General features: G+C 33.9%; 1 protein-coding gene across 50 annotated transcripts in view; it reads right to left on the reverse strand.

Moving 5' to 3' along the window:
* LOC145261258 (uncharacterized) overlaps nucleotides 1-23,593 on the reverse strand; it is a 652,396-nt gene that overhangs the window by 9,760 nt on the left and 619,043 nt on the right. For all 50 annotated transcript variants that reach the window (XM_080119659.1, XM_080119671.1, XM_080119664.1 and 47 more), the window contains 2 exons: nucleotides 16,025-16,049; nucleotides 551-653 (listed from right to left, as the gene is read on the reverse strand). In XM_080119659.1, coding sequence (XP_079975785.1) covers nucleotides 551-653; nucleotides 16,025-16,049 — 128 coding nt within the window. The remainder of the gene's footprint in view (nucleotides 1-550; nucleotides 654-16,024; nucleotides 16,050-23,593) is intronic.

Here is a 23,593-nt window from a genome sequence, read left to right on the forward strand (position 1 = left end):
GAAGAACCCACACAGGCTGATTTCACTTTCCAACTTCTGCCGGACATCTGGGAAAGTAAAATAAACTATAGAACTAATTCCTTGTCTTGGAGTGATTGAATCTTCATCCAAAAACAGGTATCAAGTCTCCCTCCAGGACGAGAAATTCCAGATGGTGCAACATCGAAGAAGCAGAGGTAGGTTCTGAAAATACATGTCACTCACACACGATTCCCTTTATGATACAACATAAATATATAATATAACACGTCATCTCTTCTAATCCATTATTAGAGATGATGCAACAAGCACTGAACCCTTTATTATAGAGGCAATACAACAAACACTCATATCCTTTATGATACGACAACGTAACAGGGCAGCATCATATGAGATGAACGATGCATGCATGATACCCAGTGGCTAGCAATGAAATTGTGAATTTAAAAATAAAAAATGATTACATCTTGATGATGCTCTTCATCTATGTTGCCACAAAATGATGATGATGATGATGATGATGATGATGATGATGATGATGATGATTAGTTTGAAACGGTAAGTAACTTACGTCTGAATATTCTTGAGTCATAGCTTTGGTCCATTCCAAGAGCATCTGTTTAATGGCACTAGGACTGCGAGTGACTCCCCTACCACGACCAGCAGGGGCCAAGCTAGAAGAAAAATATTAAAGAAAAAATCAAGATAGTTCAATAATTTATTTTTAAATATAAAAATGGAATAAATATTTTTTTTTAATATAAAAAATGTAAATAATAAATATTTAAATATAAATAATAATAATAATAATAATGATAATAATAATAATAATAATAATAATAATGATAATAATGATAATAATAATAATAATAATAATAATAATAATGATAATAATAATAATAATAATAATAATAATAATAATAATAATAATGATAATAATAATAATAAATAAAAAATAAAAAATATAAATAAACAAAAATAAGTAAATAAGAAAGAAACAATTTTTTTTTAATTTTCAAAATAAATTAAAAAAATAAAATAATAATAATAAAATGATGAAATAAAATAATGAAAATATAAGTAAATAATGAATAAATAAAAATTAAAAACTGAAAAGTAAATAATAAAAACAAAATAATAAAATAAAATAATAATATAATAAAATAATAAAATAAAAATAATAAAAATATAAATAAATAATATAAACAAATAAAAAAAATTTAAAATAAAATTTAATAAGTAATAAAAACAAAATAATAAAACAATACAATAAAAATAAGATGACAAAATGAAATAATAAAAAATATAAAATAAATAAAAAAATTAAAATAAAATTTAATAAGTAATAAAAACAAAATAATGAAAATGATAAAATAAAAATAAAATAATGAAATAATAAAAATAATAAAAACAATAAAACGCAACAAAATTAAAATGAATAAAAATAAATTAATCTTTTATTAAAAAAAACGTGATCTGTTGAACCATGTTCAATCAGTATTGTAGAATGTGGCCAGAGACTCTCTGAGATGTCCAACATCACTGAGAGGTGGTCTCTGAAGTTTTGCCAGCAATAAATCTAAAGAAAACATTGGTTATGTTGGCATCAAGTCATATCACCCGAGCTTGATTAAGGATGCCCAACAAAAACAGCAAATGATGGTGACTAAATGGTTAATAATGTCGACTGACAACCTGGATGTGCTAGGTTCAAATCCAATTTGTTGCACAGAAACACTTTCATTTAGGGATGTTGGTAACCTTCATGTGGTGCCTCCCATAAGTACCCGACATTGTTCTAGAAGGAATTCTTAATATCAGGCTGACAAGAAAGTGCTTCCTGTTTTTAACTTTTAAATTCGAATGAACATATCTTGGCTCAAACAATAATTTATTGATCGAAATAAGAACCATCAGAATTAACACACTTTTGCCAACGCAAAACAAGTGTATTTATGACAGTAACGTAAAAATCTTATGTTCTGGCGGCGATGAAGTCGCTGACGGCGTTTTTAATATCATTTATGTTTTTTAGCATTTCTCATGCAGAAAGTTGTCGAGATGCTTGAAAAAGTGGTAGTCGGTAGGTGAGAGATCTGGGGAGTATGGCAGATGAGGCAAAGTTTGTTCAACTTCTGCAGGGTCGGTTTAGCAACATGTGGTCAAGCATTGTCGTGGAGGGAAATTGAGCCTTTTCTGTTGAATAATGCTGGGTGTTGTTGTCGAAGTTTCTGATGCATTTCATCCATTTGTTGACAGTACTTTACTGCCGCAATGGCTTCACCTGTATTCAAAAAACTGTATTGGATGAGACCGGTCGCAAACCACCTAAGAGTCAGTGTGACCTTCTTTTGGTGCAATTCTGGCTTTAGGAAGTGTCGTGGAGCTTCATCGGCATCTAACCACTGAGCTGATAACGATTAAGAAAACAGTGGTATAGTTACACGAGTGCATTTACAGAAGTACAGGGTAGTATGTTATTATTTATTTATTTTTTTTTTTTTACAAGGTGGTCACCACTTATCAAGGCCCGGAAGCCACTCGGGGATAAGGGTTATTGTGTGTACAGTACGTTAGTGTTGAGATTTGATAAAGTATCTTACTTAAGGAGGCGGTTCATCAGGAATTTGTTTCTGTTGGACTTGAAAACAACCAGGTTGTAGTCAGGTGGGAAACAGGCAAACGGAACAGAGTTCCACAGGCGTGCACTTCTAAGAAAGAAGCTTTATTCATGGAATCTATGTTTTGGTTTTGGCACAGATAAAGAGTGGGGGAAATTTTTGACAGTGGTTTCAGCTAGACGGGTGTTTTTCGTGAAAGATTGGAGAGGGAGGACCAGAGATTGGAGTTCAGATGAGCACTTGTCATGGAAGTAACAATAAAACAAAGACAGGCTCGCAATGTCTTTCCTGTGGGAGAGAGGTTGCAGAGAAGAGAAAAGGGCATCACCCACTAAGCCACAAAGTCTATTTTGTACTCTGTCAAGGCAGGATAGGCTGTTTTTAGCAGCTCCTGCCCAGATGTGGCAGCAGTACTCTATCCTTGGACGTACTTGGCTTTTATATAGGTAGAGAATTGCATCAGCAGTGAGATATCTTCTGAAGTGGTAGAAGGATCCTATCATTTTTCCAGCAACCTTGGCAACAGACTTGATGTACGTGTTCCATTTCAGGTCAGGAGTAAAGGTCAAGCCCAAACATGGGGCTTCCCCTAGACGAGAGCCATCCATTTCAATTGATGCCAGATGGGGATCAGAGCGTTGATGATGTAAATATATGAGCTTGGCTTTAGATGCATTAAAAGTAACAAGCCACCTCTTCCTCCACTGTACCAGGCACTCAAGATCAGAGGAAAGAGAATCAGAGAGAACTTTGTCATTCACGGCCTTTGATGTGTTGCCATAGATTGTCGTGTCATCAGCATAGATGTCAACGAATGATTTAAGTATGTGTTTTGGGAGATCATTGATGTAGATCAGGAAGAGAATCGGGCCCAGGATGGACCCCTGAGGAACTCCAGCATTAATACTGAGGGCCTCTGATTTCTGCCCAACAACCACTGCTCTCATGAGCCTATTAGAGAGAAATGATTTAATGATTGAGAAAACATTTCCAGTTATACCGTAGCTGAAAATCTTGTGAAGTAGGCTCTTATGCCATACCTTATCGAAGGCTTTTGATATGTCAAGAGCAATTGCCCTTGTCAAGAGATTCACTAATCCTATGAGACATAACAATTAGCACATCTGCTGTAGATCTAGCAGAACGGAAACCATATTGCATGTCACTAAGAAGGTTGTTTCTGTTAAAGTGGTTGACTACTTCTTTATTCAATATGGATTCCAGCAGCTTACTCATGACACACAGGAGACTTATTGGTCTGTACTAAGAGGGAGACAACTTATCACCTGAATTCTTAAATACAGGGCATACTAATGAGGTTTTCCAGGATGTTGGGAAGCACTTCTCCTTAAGGCAACGCTTAAACAGTTTTGTAAGTATGGGGGCAAGTTCTGGTTGAAGCTTTTTCAGCACTATAATTGGAATGCCGTCAGGGCCAGTTGCATTACTGGAATCAAGGTTCTTGATTAGATTGGCGACTTCATATATCAATATCATGCACAGATATTTGTATGTTGCATAGTGTGTTGTCTGTTATAGGGGGAGATAAGGGGAGTTGATGGCCTTCGTCGCATAGGGTAGAATAAGCTGCAAAGTTCTTGGCAAATAGTTTGGCCTTGTCTGATGCTGACGAGATGACCTCAGGTCCATTGATGATGGTCGGGATAGAACGCACACTTCTGTTCAGGATCTTGTTTGCTATTTGCCAGAACTGGTGGGAACCAAGCCGATGTTATAAAAAAAGTCTACATCAAATACTGTGGCTATGACTGCCATGCTAATTACTACAACACTTTTTTTTCTCTTTTTAAATATCTTATAAAAGACGCTCATAAAACTTGCATGTTTTGAATAAATAATTTGTAATAATTCACAAAATCAAGAGAACTACGTAAAAGCAATACATTTACTAGAGTTGGCATATATTTTTTTTATTGCACATGCTTGCCTTGGGTAACATCTTTATCTATAATTTCTTTTCTTTTTCTTTTTGTAGACTTGATGTACTCTTTCTTTTCTCGTAAATTTTATCTTTTGATGCAAATAGAATGTTTTTCTTTTTAGAAACTAGTTGAATATATATTTTAAATTCAATTTTGACAATTATGTCTGTTTATCTTTCTAGTTGACTAGAAAAAAAATTCCACTTTGTTTCTTTAACTTTTTAGAATTTTTCTGTCATATTTTTTTTTATCTGATCTTCCATTTTTCTTTATGCAATTCCATTTGTTCCGGTGTTCTTACAATTTTTATTCTAGTAATGCGTTCATCACTTGTTGGTGCCTGAAAATTTCTAAAATGGCATTTTAAAATTCCTCCATTTGCAATACTTCAAATAAACTAACCTTTTTGTGTGTGTGTGTATATATATATATATATATATATAGGTTTTATTTTTGTTATTACCGTTTTATCTGTTTGGCTACATAAACATATGTAACTAAACAGATAAAACGGTAATAAAAAAATAAAACACATATTTGCTCTGCAATAGTATCGAGTACTCTCCTCGGGTTTTTACTAATTACCAGTTTTACTAAATATATATATATATTTTTTTTTTTTACATAGGCGTCACCACTTATCAAGGCCGATCGGCCACTCAAGGATAAGGGTTAAAGAGTGTAGAGTAGTCAAAAGGACAATATAGTAATCAATAGTAATGGAAGTTCGGTAAATTTGTTAACTTATATGGAACGGCTCATCAGAAACTTGTTCACGTTGGACTTGAAGACAACCATATTATAGACAGCTGGAAAGCAGGAACACGGAAGACAATTCCACAGGCGTGCAGTTCTAAGAAAGACGCTTTGATCATGGAATCTATGTTTAGGTTTAGGTACAGATAAAGAGTGGGGAAAATTATTGATAATGTTTTCAGATAGTCTAGTGTTTCTTGTGAAAGTTTGGCGAGGGGGGACCATAGATTGAAGCTCAGTCGAACACTTTCCATGAAAATAACGATAAAGCAGAGACAAACTTGCAACATCTCTTTTGTATCTTATATATATATATATATATATATATATATATATATATATATATATATATATAGCCTGACGAATCCTCACAGGAACGAAATTTATTCTGACTAATAACAAAAAAAAAACATTGACAAACATTTTTGTTGGTATTTTTCAATTGAACAACTTAAATTTCTAAACTTTGAAACTCAGAAACGACAATTTTTTTTTTTACTTCAGTTCTTCTTCCAAGTGCTGGAGTTTTTTGTTTTTTTATCTCTTTCTTTTTTTTTTTTTCTTTTCCTGGTGCAGATTCGACTCATTTTGCCTCTTTAAAATCCAGTTTGATTGAAACTTTACGTTCTAATATTATAATGAACAATTATCAAAAACATATCATCCAAATCATTTTTGAGAATGCAACAATTATAAGTCATATTGTATCTGACATAAATCCGAGCTTTTATTGCCAATGCTGTGTTCAGCATAAGTCCAGATAATACTATTCGTGCCCCAAAAAGTTCAAATTCATTGTCATCAGTTCCGGTGACATATGAAAGAATTATATCCGAGTAAATCTGAATATCCCATCACCAATTTATGAGACATAGGCGTAAATCCCCACCGCCACTGTTGTAACTTTAAAACCTTAATAATAATTAAGACTACACGATGGTATATTTACAAGAGTATTTTTAAAGACATATGGTACTGAGGCAGAACTCTCCCCTATGCAGGTTAAACCGGCTTCCTACAAAGGAGGGAGTTTCATGGGAGTATGAAATTCACAAGCGATCCTCAGTCATATGTATTTTTTAAAGACGTATATTACAGAAGATCTACTTCTGATACTGTGGCTATGACTGCCACGAATAACTGCCATCTTGTTTAAAACTTTTATCGCTTTATATGTAAAGGGTGTCCAAAAAAGTACTTTTTTTTCAGAACTCTTAAGTGATAAATGTATTCGAGGAGTAAAAAGTAACGAAGTGCGGGACAAGTTGCTAAAGAAATTGTTTAAACCTGAGGCCAAGCGGTCCATTCACTTGTAAATAGATTTAAAAGAAAACGACCCGTGCATGATGAAAAGGTAGCGGACGAAAAAAGAAAGTGTAACGTGGCCGTTACACTCAAATCGTATTCGTTACAGTTCAAACCTCTCTTAGACGTCCAGCACCATCAAAAAGAAACCAACAAACAAAAATAAATCTGATTCGGCTTTTATCTCTGCTTTAGCAAAAGGTATTTATTACCATCACTTTCCAAACAAAACCTGCTTTTTGTTTTTTTTCTGTTTATTTTGTATGCCATTAGATTAACAAACCCTGCTGTCTCGACACCAGCTTAAAAGTCTTGTGCTGCTACTACAGGAGCACATGTCCCTCTCACCTACTCGAGTTTTTCTTTCTCTCTCTGACAACACACTGGTCATAGACAGCCATTTCTCGTCTTTGACTTTAAACGTCCATTTTCCTCAGCGTGGATTTTGCTTCTCTTGGCCACGTTGTGTCCTTTTTTCTTTGTCTTGTTGCACAAGCTCGCACACACTTCCTAATTTGCATATGTGCATTTTTTGGCTGGTGCTGTTAATATCTTTGCAAGCCAGTTATCTTACAGCTCCTGCTGATATTTTCTCACACACTCATATGAGTTTTGTTGTAAAATTTTCCAGCAAAACTGCCCAAATCCACCAATTATTTACAAATGAACAAACAGCATCTCCAAGGAAAATCACTTTCTAAATAGGCCGAAAACATCAAGACACAGGATTTTTCGTTCAGCACTTTTTGAGGAAGGCTTATTATAGTATAGTAAAAATGGGCAATCAACAATTCCCCAACTATCCAACAATCAAGAGGTTGTTTGCGCAACAACCAAGAAGGCTAACGTGCTTGCCAGTCGGTTTGCCACCAACTACATTGGACCCAGCAAACCATTCCCTCCCTGACTTTCCTTTGCAGACAGATGCCACACTAGATGATCTGAAAATTACCTTGTCTTAGGTGCATGATATCATAAAACAAAACCTTGACAGCTCAAAAGCATGCAGACTCGATCTCAGCCTGGCTGTGCTATTAAAAAAAATGCTCTGCTGAGGTTGCTCCACTCCTCTCCAAACTTTACAACAAATACCTTAACGAATCTTGCTTTCCTGACTGCTGGAAAACTGCTTCGCTGGTACCAGTTTTCAAGAATTCTGGTGAAAGAACTGACGCATGTATTTCATTCTCTTAAGGAAGAAGACGTTAAGGTGTTCTGAACTTGTCAATCAAATTGAAAAAAAAAAAATTCATGTGAAAATATTTTTACTAAGTAATAATGCAACTTTTAAAGATGACTATTTTATTTTTTCTTCCTTTGTACAAATCAGGTTTGTATCAATTTTAAAGGCGTTTAATCACAGAAGAGTAACTTATCTTGCCTTTGATAGCATTTCAAACCACAATCGGCATAAATGCATATACTGAACATATTTTAAGAAAATTTTTTTCTAGAAAAATGACCGATTTGATCAAAATAATTGATTAATTTTGTGGTAACACTCTGAATTTAATTTTTTATTCTTTTGATTTTGTTTCATCCTGTTCTTTTTTGCGTTTCACCGGCATATCATTACATTTTGTTATCAACGTTTCAATTTTAATGAAAACTACACTTCGATAAAACTCTAGCAAAAAACACAAAAAAAAGCGTAAAAAAATCCCAAATTCACAGAGAGCTCATCAAATTCACACAACATGGACCTTGAATTTGATTTCAACAACTTAAAAACTCTCACTTCCTCTTATTTTGTCCTTTAGTCATGACAAAATGAAAGGAACGGCTGTTTTTTTAGGTCAGTTGTTGTTTTGATTTGGTGGTAGGGTTTTCGATTCTCTAACAGTACTCATCATCATATATATATATATATATAATTTACAAGAATTTATTGTTCGATAGGATGCTCAATAAAAAAATATTAATGATTTCTTTTTTGAGTATCCTGTTGAACAATAAATTCTTGTAAATTATGATTTACAGTCTTCAATTGTGTTCTTTTATGACAAGCTCTATTTTCTATTTTGGTTGTATTTTAAGCTTCTTATTTGGTTGGGATTACTATATTAATATTTATATTTATATGCACTTTAAGTTTACAGAAGCTTTTGGCATGTAAACTTAATTTTTACTTAATTATATATATATATGTGTGTGTGTGTGTGTGTGTGTGTGTGATACAACATACATATATTGAGGATATGCATATATATATATATATATATATATATATATATATATATATATATATATATATATATATATATATATATATATATATATGCAGGGCAACCCAAAAAAAAACAGAGGACATTCAATTGTTTTTCTGGACATTTTACAGTCAACGGAGAAAAAAAGGGCCCAAAAGATCCTAGTGTTTTGATGTGATGTTTTGAATATAATAAACTAGTTATGACCAAAGTTTCATTTAATTCGGACAAAACACTAAGAAACGGGGTCTAATTATAGTTGGGCTCCGTTTTTTGGGGGTCACCCTGTATATATGTGATACAACATACATATATTGAGGATATATATATATATATATATATATATATATATATATATATGTGTGTGTGTGTGTGTGTGTGTGTGTGTGTGAGTGTGTGTGTGTGATACAACATACATATATTGAGGATATAAATATATATATGTGTGTATATATATATATATATATATATATATATATACACACACACACGCACACACACTTGGTTATATTCTTTGGTAAAAAGGATTCCAGCGGAGTGCTCTATTATAAGGAAAAATTCCCAAAATAAAACCGTATTATTTATATTTTTTATTTGCAGAAAGTTTATATAAGATAAATTAACATCATGTGTTGTCATATCAGGTTTAAAACCGACGGTACTGATGACTTATCTCATATACACTTTCTGTAAATTATATATATATATATATATATATATATATATATATATATATATATATATATATATAAAGCTGAACATCTGTGTGTGTGTCTGGTCATGAATAGACTCCTATATGGTTGACTATTTTAAAAAACTGATTACATATAAATATAGAAGATGTGTCGAGGATTAGGAATGGGTATGTTTGATCTGGCAGGACGATGGTTCATAAAAATTGTGGGGTCTGCGTTCGCGCCTGTACTCCAGGGAAATATGGCACAAACTTTAACAAAGACTCTTCATATCTATTTGCGTAAGTATACTCTGATAATTATGTTTCAGTTTGAAGAAATATGATATAATAAAATTAGTGGGTGGTCGTTCATGCCTGACCTCCATAGAATGTAAATATGCCACAAAGTTTAACAAGGTTTTTTAAAAGGGGTGAGGGTCCAAAATAACACCTTAACTTTAATCTTAATTCACGTTGGCTTTTATTTATTTTTTTGAGTTGAATCATATTGTGTTGAATAAATTCACCTCATAAATTCATGTTCTTATTAAAGTGAAAACCAAAAAAAAAAAAAAAAAAAAAAACCTGGCACTCTTTCGAAAATAGATAAATAGATAAATAATAAAAAAATAAGAACGTTACTTGCTATCGTGTCAAAAGAAGGAAAAAATCCTGCTCACGTGATTACGTGTCTTTTTAAAAACATTTACATAACCTTTTTATTTTTATTTATATATCTGTTTAAGCATTTTTGTCAGTATACTAGAAGGAATTCAGTTGATTTCAACACTTTCTGTGTGTTCTTTACATTACAATAGTACAACCTTGAATCCGACGGCGCAATACTACACCGTGCAATACTGTAAAACTGAAAAGGGCGCCATTTTCTTCTTATTCATATTTATATTGATTCTTTGCTTTAGAAAACTAAAGTAATTACGTGTTTACTTTTTTAATATTCCATTTTGCTGTTTCGGATTATTTTACTAAAGTAAGTAAAACTTCATTATTTTTCAAAACTGTTTTTGTTTCTTTGTTTTTCGATATTTCGTCGATATTATTTAGTAAGAGTGTTTAGCAGAAAAGCCAACAAAAGACTACCCGAAAAAATAAATATACAAGAAATAAATGTTACCATAGTCAATAAAAGTTCAGTTCATGTTTTTTTTTTGTTTTGAAATTATTTTTAATGCTCTTTACTTGAAATGATTTCAGCGAACCGAAATTAAAACGAAATTTGAGGCGATAACTACTTAAATGAATTTTTATATAAACTACACATGCCATAATCGAATATTCCTCAAGCACAAAATAATGGAAAACATTAAAATATGTTTATAAATATTCCTTACGTTGACAGAACTCTCTTAAATTGTTAACACAGAATGCTCAGGTGCCCCTCCTTCGAATTGAAAACGGGGTTCTCCATTTCAAAGTCGCTGCCATTTTGATTTTTTTTAAACCGGTTCATGAATTAAAAAAAAAAAAATTTTTACAAACTACTTAAAAATACAAACCAATGAACTTTTCTACCATAAAAGTAACTTTAAATTTTATTGATCATGCAGTGATAATGGTTGAAATCGCCCTAAACTCTAGACCAAAAGTGAAGAACCATTACTCAAAACAATGGGCCTGTATAAGTGGTAATATATATTTTATACAAAATGTATATATATATATATATATAACAAAATATGTTGGAGTCGCTGAATAACTCATCCTCCCGTTTAAAGCGGTTCCATCCTCTTTACCGGAATTTGACTACTGTGCACTTTTCACTCTTATCCTCGAGTGGCCTATGGGCCTTGATAAGTAGTAATATATTGTTTAAAAAAATATATACATATATATATATATATAACAAAATAGGTTGGAGTCGCTGAATAACTCATCCTCCGTTAAAGCGGTTCCATCTTCTATTATTATTATTTATTATTACACACACACACACATATACACACACGCAGACGCATTCACTTTTATAGATATATAGATAATGAACAGTAGTCGGGTTTCAAATGTCAGTGGGCAATACTTATCGTACCTAACCATAATAAATGGTCGTGATACGGAGAAACATCTGATCGTGGATAAATATTATAAAAAGGCTGACTGGTAAGCCATCAGGGATCTCATCAGAGACGCCCCATGGCAAAATATCTTTTCACTTCCTGCTAACCAGTGCACAAATGAGACCACTGAGTGGCTCAAAACGGCAACTGAAGCACATGTTCCCACGCACAAATTTTATAGCAAGTCCCAGTCTCCCCAATGGTTCACTTCAACTTTTGCAACTGCCATAGCGCAAAAGCAGCATGCGTACCGCCAATTCAACCAACATAAGTGCAGTTCAAACAGACAGAAGTACATAGAAGCCAGAAATAACTGTAAGAAAGAAATAACGACAGCTAAGAGAGAATTTACTGAAACCACCCAAAAACGCATCCAAGCACAGAAATTACGAACCTGTGATTTCTGGAAAATCACAACAGTGTAGTAAATAATAGGCAATCAACAATTCGCCCACTATCCAACAATCATGAGGTTGTTTGCTCAGCAACCGAAAAGGCTAAAATGCTTGCCAGTCGGTTTGCCTCCAACTCCACACTGGACCCTGCTAACCACCCCCTTCCTGACTTTCCTTTGCAGACAGGATGCCACACTAGATGATCTGAAAAATCACCCTGCTCAGGTGCATGCTAAAAGAAAATCTATTTTAATGATTATCTCCATGTAATTGCTTGTGTTGTAATAGCATTGTCTTCATTTTTCTGTTTAGAGTTTATATTTAATTAATTACAATCAAAAAAAATTTTTATATTATATTTCACCCCAAACAAGGCACATTGCCACTTTGATGTAGGGGACTACTATCAGCGACATAAGCTACTGGGATACATTTTAAAGAGTTGGGCAGCAAGATGTCGATTCACGTTACACTTGAACTTCTGCATGTCAGTACAGTTGGGAAAGCATTAAAATACTTGTAGAACAGGCAGAGGGATGCAACATTTCGTCGGTGGGACAAAAGCTGAAGCAGGGCCTATCAGGTTGGAGACTCTCTTTCGGACCTTGTCTAGGAACGAGAGACTAGTAGCAGATGCACCAGCCCAAATATGACAACAATTACTCCATAGATGGGCGAATGGTGGCCTTATAGAGGTACAAGATACTTTCAGGCATTAATAGCTTTCTAGCATGGTAGAGAACCTACCTTCTTCGCAGCGGTCCTGGCAAATGCTCTCAATGTAATTGTTCCAACTCATGTTTCCTGTGAACGTTAGGTCGAGGAGTTTAAAGATGTGCTTTCAGATAAAGAGTCTTTGGCCATTGCTATTGGTGGTAGAGAAGGTTCTTGTAGTTATTTGAAGGAAACAACCTTAGTCTTGGCAGCATTGAATGTGACCATCCATTTTTGTCCCCATTCCATTACAGATCAGAGGTCATCCGCTAGTGTTTCTGCCATTTTCTTAGATGTGTGTTTATTTGTTTTCCTGTTGTGTCTGTTATAGAGCGTGGTGTCATCAGCATATGTACTCATCTCAGAGGCAATTTTGTCGGGGAGGTCATTTATGAATATCAGGAATATGAAGGTCCAAGGATAGACCCCTGAGGCACTCCCAAATTTATATCATATTGTTTAGATGTACGGCCGTCGAGGACAACCTGATTTTTCCCTTATTTGAGAAGGATTTATTATGTTATGTATTCTCCCAGTGATACCGTATGATCTGATTTTCCTGAGGAGACCTTCGTGCCATACCCTGTCAAAATCCTTAGGTATATCTAGAGCTACCACTCTACACTCCCCTGCTTTGTCCAGTGAATGGTATATGTTCAGAGATTACAGTTAGGATATCTGCTGTGGAACGGCTTGCCTAAATCCATAATGTTGGTCAGTCAGAAAGTTTAGCATCTGTTAGGTGATGGACTAGAGCTTGGTTAATTGTGGACTCAAATATTTGGGCAAAAAGTGGGAGGAACCTTTAAAAACGGAAGTACGTTTTATTTATTTTAGCTTCTGAGAGTTATTTCCTTTTAAGCTATAAGACTTATTCTTCACTTAATTTAAATAGACGAAAATAGATGCGTTTTATGCTTTCATAATCCAACATGACCTCCCACAACACTAAAGCCAGCCTGATCGCTACAATCCGACAAGCTTCCACCAACGCTTGTGGAAAAAGCTGCTCCTTGTTCTGGACTCATATCGAGGCAGTGATTGAGGTTGAAGGCGGCTACATTGAACAAATGTCAGCTTCTACTACATTATTAAGTTACCTGATACCAATACTGTCAATCGACACAACACGATCCCAAACAATACCGTCAATCGACCTGACATGATACCGAATGATAATGATATTGTCGACTTCACACAAACCACACGACACACATCCTGATCAACACCGTTGATTGACATGCCACGATCCCAAACCACAATTGACATGCCATGACACAATTTTTTTCAACTGCCTTAGAATGACTTATTAGCTTGTTTTTTATAGCCGTTGGGCGAAACTCGATCATTGCTGTAAGTAGGATGGATGTACAAGGGACGTGCAATAAGTAATGCCCCTAACCCACTTCCAGTCGTCTTATCTAGCTGAAATTTTGCATGTGCAATTATTTATATCTCTACGGGCTATGTGGCAAATTACAGCTCTGAACTACTTGTGGTTTCTGTTTTACAGGAGTTTGAACTGAGTCAGATGAGAAATGAGCCTGTTGAATGTCGAGCAGTGATTTGTTTTTTGTATTTGAAAGAACGCACACCACAGGAGACTTTTGATGAAATGAAAGAACTTATCATATGACCTTGTAAAACATTGGCATCGTGAATTCAAACATGGCCGGAAGTCTGTGGAAACAGCTCCCAGACCTGGTCGCCCCCCCCTCCTTCTGCCATTGATGAGGCATCTATCCGTTAAGTTTGAGGCTGCGATTTTGGAAGATCGGCGCATCACTGTTCGCAAATAGCCCAAGATGTCAAGATTAGTACAGGGTCTGTGGAAACTACATTCATGATCATTTGCTTATGCATAAGGTGTCTGCCAGATGGATTCCCAGGTTGCTCACACCATTCCAGAAGCGAGAACGCATCGAGTGCTCGAGGATGAATTTGGAGATGTGCCAAGAAGATGAGTCAAAGTTTTTCAAAAGACTGATTACACAGGATGAAATCTAGGTCCATCACTATGATCCAGAGACCAAAGCCCAGTCAATGCAGTGGAAGCACTTTGACTCACCACCTCCAAAGAAGGCAAGGGTGCAGCCCTCCGCTGGCAAGATCATGCTCACAGTCTTCTGTGACCAGGACAGAGTAGTGATGACAGATTTCCTGGCAAAGGGTAACACAATTACCAGAGCCTATCATGCTTCACTTTTGAGGAAATTAAGGGAAGCTATTAAAATCAAGAGGCAGGGCAAGATCAGCAAAGGTACCCTCCTCCTGCAGGACTACGCTCCGGTCCACAACTCGCATGTCACCAGATCAGAAGCATGGGCGTGTGGTTATGAAATCCTTCCCCATCCTCCCTACTCTCCTGACCTTGCACCCTCTGACTTTCACCTCTTCCCAGCCATGAAGTTGTTTTTGAAAAGAAAGCATTTCCCAGATGATGCAGCCTTGATTTCTGAAGTCACGTCGTGATTGGAGGACCAACCTGGGGTGCTCTACAAAAACTGTCTCCAGAGCTGCATCAAACGATGGGAGAAATTCATAACTCTGGGTGGTTCCGATGTAGAGAAATACTAATAACTGTGCCAAGTTTTGTTGCTCTACTTCTATGGGAAGTGGGTCAGGGGCATTACTTATTGCACGCCCCTCGTAGCTCATTGGTAGACTTTTGATTTGCAATCGAAAGGTAGTCCCGGGTTCGCTTTTTGACACAGGTAGGCCCGATTCATACACTGGCACAATTCTTGTTCTCTTCCACTCATGCTCGTTACATGCTACTAAGCACTTTTTAAGCACCGGAGTTTAATTGTGTGTGTGTGTGTGTGTGTATGTGTGTGCGTGCACGCATGTGTATGTGTGTGTGTGCGTGTGTGTATATGCGTGCGCGTCTGTGTGTGTGTGCGTGTATGTGTATGTGCGTGTGTGCGTGTATGTGTGTGTGTGTGTGTGTGTGTGTGTGTGCGTGCACGCGTGTGTATGTGTGTGTGTGTGCACGTGTGTGTGCGTGTATGTGTGTGTGCGTGTGTGTGTGTGCGTGTATGTGTGTGTGCGTGTGTGTGTATGTGTGTGCGTGCACGCATGTGTATGTGTGTGTGTGCGTGTGTGTATATGCGTGCGCGTCTGTGTGTGTGTGCGTGTATGTGTATCTGCGTGTGTGCGTGTATGTGTGTGTGCGTGTGTGTGTGCGTGCACGCGTGTGTATGTGTGTGTGTGTGTGTGCGTGTGTGTGTATGTGTGTGTGTGCGTGTGTGTGTGTGCGCGCACACAAAATAATGTGTTGATCAACTCTTTTACATCGATAGAATCTGTTCTCGTTTGCCTTTCATTGATAAAAGAAAATTCGATTCACTTACCCTCCAGGTGTCGCCATTGCTCCACCTTAAAAAAAAAAACATAAACGAAATATTAGAATCACATAAAATTATAAACAAGTTTATGCGCGAATATCAACAAAGTTTCTAACAAGATTTGAAAACTTGACAGTTAACCAGAAAACAAGCAAAAAACATTCTTTGATTTTTTTTTTTTTTTTTACAAATTATTTTATCCTTTTATTCTAGCTGGGAATGGGGCATCCTACCGGATGTCAGATATTCACTTGCTATTTCAAACACTCAAACCAAGAGACCTTTTTAAGATTCTAACCGTCCGTTTAAACGCAATATTTTTGTATTTCTCTTATATTTGGTTCACCAAGTATATTCGCTAGCGAGTTTTATAAACCTTGCTAGTTAGATAGAGATCTTCCTAAGATTCCAGTTTCTTTTTATGTCGTACATAGTATTTTGTAATCTTCTCCCTCTCAGCTCTGTTTAAGCCAGCATCAGTAGGGACACTGACTTCAGCCCTATCACTATGTCAGGTTTAACAGCTCCGTTTTCTAATTGTAGAAATTGCATCATCATAGTGGATGACTTATTTCTGTTATTTCTGGCATATTCTTCTAGGACATGCTCCTACACCGGTGATACTGTACACACACACACACACACACACACACACACACACACACACACACACACACATATATATTACTGTTGGGACAATTAATTGGAATTGGGAATCGGAAAAATTGGAAGATTTGAGGGTATCGTAATCGGTTTCGGAATCGGAAAAAATCGATGCCTATTTTCTGATGCCAAAACGATTCTTTTAATTGCCTTTTTTTATTTGATTTTGTGTAAACCAAAATCTTCCATTGCTGGTAATAATGAGAAAATAATAAATATTTATTGATTTCAAATTACCAGTAAAGCTTAAATCGATAGATCATCCGCCACAAGTGTATGTTGACGTTTAGGAAAATTTTTGCATATTTCACATGTGTGTTTACAAAAATCAGGGGAACTAACTATGTTATAGATAAATAATTAGAGATTTATAAAGAATCAGAATCGGTAATTATATCAGAATCTGGAAAATATTGGAATCGTCCCATCATTAATATATATATATATATATATATATATATATATATATATATATATATTTAGTAAAACTGGTAATTAGTAAAAACCTGAAGAGAGTGCTCAATACTATTGCAGAGCAAATATGTGTTTTATTTTTTTATTATCGTTTTATCTGTTTGGTTACATATGTTGGACCATGTTTACAATCCAACAGCCTCATCAGACCTTACAGTAAGGTCTGACGAGGCTGTTGGATCGTAAACATGGTCCAACATCCGAAACATATGTAAACAAACAGATAAAACAATAATAAAAAAAAACATATATATATATATATATATATATATATATATATATATATATATATATATATATATATACACACGCAGCTGAGTCACAGGAAACGGATGTTTTTAGAATGTTCCTTGCTCTCCTTGAGTAAAGGATAGAGAGTGAAGAAGGTACTCTTTAAACCTACTTAAGATCCGTTTACCCTGACTCACCCTGTATATTGGGGGTGGGGGATCACCATTTGTCGAGGCTAAGAGCCATTTGCAAATAAAAGTTAATGAAATAGAAATGTGAAATAATGCTTAGCTGAAAAATGAGTAACACTATGGAAGTACTAGACATTGATTCTAGAAAATTTTAGGATCATAATTTTTTTCTACCGTCATTCATTATATATATATATATATATATATATATATATATATTAGCAGGCCACCCAGTGTTGCCTGGTGGTAAATTATGCATAAATATTATACTTAAATTGATGCAGATTTCTTATTTATTATCGATTATTATCCAATATATAGTAATGATTTCCAAAGTTTATTTAAAAAACCTGTGGAACTCTGTTCCGTCTGCCTGCTTCCCACCGGACTACAACTTGGATGTCTTCAAGTCCAACGTTAACAAATTCCTAATGAACCGCCCCCTTAAGTAAACACTTCATCAAATCTCCACACTAACGTAATGTACTTGCAATAACCCTTATCCCTGAGTGGCTTCCGGGCCTTGATAAGTGGTGATCACTGTGTAAAAAAAAAAAAAAAAAATCACTTAAGGTCACTTATATATATGATAGATGGATAGATAGATGTATAAATATTTCCATGTACTAGAACATTTTCATCTACGATTCTACACAATTATGCAGAATGTAGAAACTATGCATAAATAGAATTCAACATAATAATGAAATGAAACCAAGCATCTAATAAGAAACCATAAAAAATCAATAATTAATTAACGTTCGTTTTTAAAGAAATATGCAAATTAGTTAACTTTCATGTAATCGATCGCATTTCCATGACTTAGTATATTAAGAAATTCGTTTTAATAATTTTTAAATAGAAAACAGGCTTTTAATTTCAGAGTGAGAAAAAAACAACTCAACTTTATATATATTATGTTACACCGGCCAAGGTTACACTGGTGTAACGTAAAATATTCCTCTGTAAAAATTCTTCTTTTTTATCTATAAGAGAAGAAAAACTATTTTTTTGATTTTTTTTTTTTTTACATAGGCATCACCACATTATCAAGGCCCAGAGGCCACTCAAGGATAAGGGTTAAAGAGTGTACAGTAGAAATTGGTCAATATAGTAATCATTAGTAATGAAAATTTGGTAAATTTGATAACTTATATGGAACGGCTCATCAAGAACTTATTAACTTTAGACTTGAACACAACCATATTGTAGTCAGCCGGAAAGCAGGAAAACGGAAGACAATTCCACAGGCGTGCAGTTCTAAGAAAGAAGCTTTGTTCATGGAATCTACGTTTAGGTTTAGGCGATTTTCGATACTTATCGGGTTAATTTCTGTACAAAATATATCTAAGAACACAAGCAAGTATTTAAATTACCTTTGTGTGAAATTTGCAAAGATGGGCTCGCAAATTGACACACACACGCACACACACACACACACACACACGCACACACACACACACACACACACACACACACATATATATATATATATATATATATATATATATATATATATATATATATATATATATATGTTTATGTTTGAACATTGTTAATTCACATACCCATCTTAGCAGTAGCCAAACAGCGTAAAGTTAGGGAGCGCTGGCATAATCACATTGGCACACCAGTTCTCACCAGATCACAAAAGTTAAGCAACGTTGACCCTGGTTAGTACCAGATGGGTGACCATTTGGGAATTCTAGGCACTGTATGTGCTCTCTGCTCGGCTCGGCATTGTTTCCAGTCGTCCTGTACCTCAACTTGCCACTGGCATGCAACAATGCCGACTCAGGAGAGGCGTGGTTGGAGATTGCGCAACTCTTGCCACACAAATTTCATGAGCAGGCACCCTTACAGTGGGTATTCATAGTCTGTCAAGACTGAAGGAAGCCATATATAATATATATATATATATATATATATATATATATTACATACTGAATCACCTACAAGTCTTCAGAAGTATTTTACCCCTACTGAGATGGAAAACAATTAATCTCATGTTTTATCTATTTCCTGGGAGGTCTTCCATGGAACTGGAACTTTCATCAGAAATCCTCAAAACATTTTGATTACATTTATAATTAAGTATGGAAGGAATTTAGAAATCATATCGTCTGGCAGATTCTTTTATTAATGGAAAAGACTGCTGACCCCCCCCCCCCCCCACGCTTTTCTCAATACTGCAACGACACATTTGTAAATATCATCCATCCATGCTGCATCCTCGGTTAGTCTGTCACTTTTCAGCATAGTCTATCACGCTTCAGTTTCCTTTATGTATAATTCTATTTGGTTAGATTTTATATTGTAGATCTAAATAGTATTACGTCTGGCACATCGATATTTTATTCTACTAGCCACTTTTGATTTTTCGCCATTCCATCATGTTTTTTTTACACAACCAAAACGTCATTTAGTTCAATTACTTAAAAATTTATTCCGGCTAAAAATATTGTTGCGATGTTTACAAAACTTTGCAGCTTAAAATACGACTTATTTTCCTTATAATTTTTTGAGTTTAACAATTTTGCATGATTCCTTTTCTCTATTCACTGTAATAATACAATTCTCTCACGCGTTTCAGTGTACGCATGCGTTTGTCGTTTATACGTGGCATAAACTATACGTTTTTATTTTTGATTAGTTTATTTTACATTAAAACGAAATTTTCTTGAGATAATCATAGAATAAATAAAACAATAATAACTGCAATTTTATTTTATTTTTTCTTTTATAATTTAAATAATTGTAATCAAACAAATTTTATATTAAAATGATATGGATGTACTCTGGGAAATGACGGGTATGTACAGCAAATATATAACATGATTTAATATATGTTTATGTATGAAATATTATAAAATTTAAGTTTCAAATTACATTTTATCATTATATATATATATATATATATATATATACATATATATATATGTATATATATGCATATATATATATATATATATATACCATCTCTACTATATATATATATATATATATATATATATATATATATATATATATATATATATATATATATATACCATCTCCACTATATATATATATATATATATATATGATAAAACAAATAAAATAATAGATAAAAACAAATAAAGAATAACAATTTAATAACAGTTATATACATATAAAAAATCATATATATATATATATATATATATATATATATATATATATATATATATAGAGAGAGAGAGAGAGAGAGAGAGAGAGAGAGAGACAGACAGACAGACAGACAGACAGATTCAAATTCCGATTATTTTATTCATATATATGCATATATTCGAATGTCTATATATATATATATATATATATATATATATATATATATATATAGAGAGAGAGAGAGAGAGAAAGATTATATATATGTATATGTATATACATATATATATATATATATATATATATATATATATATATATATATATATATATATATATATACTTCTCAAACTTTGGTATACCACTATAAGCAAAAATAAACAACGATATATATATATATATATATATATATATATATATATATATATATATATATATATATATATATATATAAACATTATAGTAATCTACGCAAATTGACCTGCCTTTGGCGCTGGGTACAGAAACGTTAATTTGCGTAGGTTGTTCTAATTTATAAAGCTCTACTTTTTATTTTAATCTTTTGATAAATATTGTTTATAAGTTCATTTTAACAAAATATTGATTTTAAGTACATTTTCACAACACACAACACACATATATGTATATATATATGTGTGTGCGTGTATTGTAGATATATATATATAACATGTTAATCGAATTCAAATTATTTCATATACACGTATTAACCATACACGAACATAAATATAAAAACAGACACATACGAAATAGACAACACAAATTCATATATACATGCTTACGTATATTCACAAAAAATAATTAATCACTGATTATACATATAAACATATGAACATCGACAACAAATATTCTCAGTTAAACACACGTTGTTGAACTAACTGGACATTTCGTAATGTTCACGATTTTCCATCTACTTTTTTTTTCAAAGATCTCACAACTCTTGAGATGTTTTCTACTTTAAAATATAGAAATGTCAGTCAGATTTTCAAATTCAGTCCCAAATAGCAATACATCTGAAATACCGTTGTTTGATTTTGGCTAACCTTTTGGTTTTGTTATTTTTTCCAAACGTGTAAGAATACTTTATTTCTATTCGTTTTGTTTTATAATAATATTTCAACCGAGTAAAAGTACCGTCAAAATAGATACAAGTTTTCTTACTGACTTAAACAGAAGCAATGAAAAATAACAACTGTTGCATGCTGGCCCTTTGTTTCCTTTTTTAAATCGGATTTTTACTAAGTTTAATTGAATTACTTCTGTTTGCTTATTACATTAATTAAATTAAATTAAAATAAATAAAGAAGTCGACCATATTCGAGAGCTACCCGAAGGTTCCCTTATCAATAGTTACTACATCCTGGTGTAAGTAAGAGCGCAACTCTTTTTCTCCAAGGTTGCTTGCTTACTCATTGTACAACATTTTTTAAATGTTAGTGTACAAAAATTACGTTTCAGACTGAATTCTCACAGACAGACGATATCTTTTCAGACATTTTCATTATGGAAATCGTAAGAATTTAATAACATTTTTTAGATCCCTGAAAATCTTAATGGATGAAAAAAATGAAATCATTATGAAACGCCTGTTTCATTCAACAACTTATACATGCACACATATTTGGAGATACAAATTAAAAAAAAATCATAATACAAATTTGAATCAAATGTTTTATAATATTCAAATGCATTTTTTTTGTGAGAAATTCCATATTCAACCGCCATGTTTCTTTTAGGCCGCCTACACGGTTTGCTAGCCGGTCTGTGATTGGTTTAAATTTGAATATACTCAGTTTGTATTGTCATAATGGTTTCACTCTTACAATTGTAACTGACGTTGTTTAATAAAAATTATTGCAGAGTATTTTGTCCTTTTAATTTAGAAACATGCAATAGTTTAGACCTATTCAAGAATGCAAGTATGAACATACGTGTCGTTTAACATAAAAATATAACGACGAAAGAAATTATCATAAAATATAAACGTGTTCTTTATTTCAATACAATGAAAATTAAAATCAATTGTTTAATTGTATCTGGATAAAATGGCAACAAATCCGATGCACATAAAATGCAATTGTTTAAAATGAATATTTTTAATGTTTTGTCCTAATCCACAATCTTTGGTTTGTGAGGCTGAAATTTCTGTGCAGTTCCGAGTTTGATCAGGGATGACAAGTGATGATCAGTCAATCTCTGACAAATTTGGACACGAATGATTGTAAATCCTTCTTGAGTTTTCATCATAAGAGGTGCCTTCATTAAGTTTCCAGACTCTTTTTATACTAGCATTCAAAGTTGTCGTCGACTTTTGAAAATTCAGTATGTTATTGCTATACATCTTATGAGATGACTGATCATTTTTTATGATTTCAACGAACAGCTACAATAGGAATTGGAATGCATCCTACTTAAGACTGATTGTCATAGCTAGTGAATTTCCAAAAATACACCCTGGACGTGAGGACACTTTAGAAGAACGGTATGCATAAAAGTCTGCTTTACATTTGGAAAATATGCCACAGAAACGTATGGAACGCTTTAGACTGCTTTTGGACCATCTTGAATGAATCGAGCATAAGTTTAAAAGTGGCATAACAGATTCAAGAAAGGTAGGGCATATGTGAGGGGTGATGAGAGGCGTGGAAGGAGTAAGGAAGTCAAAACACTAGAGTTGATTGGCCAAATAAAGAATTTCATGCGTAAAGACTGTCGTATGTCTATAGAGACAATAAGTGCACAGTTTGATGTCAATGTTGGCACTGTACACACACTTATTTGTGAGGAATTGAAGACACAGAAGATTTGTGCGCAAAGTTCGTCCCAAGGGTACTCTGAGAAAATCACAGACTATTTGAGCAAGATGGGCATCA

Source organism: Euprymna scolopes, chromosome 37, assembly GCF_053919585.1.
Source record: "Euprymna scolopes isolate OS-2025 chromosome 37, ASM5391958v1, whole genome shotgun sequence".
Lineage (NCBI taxonomy): Eukaryota > Metazoa > Mollusca > Cephalopoda > Sepiida > Sepiolidae > Euprymna > Euprymna scolopes.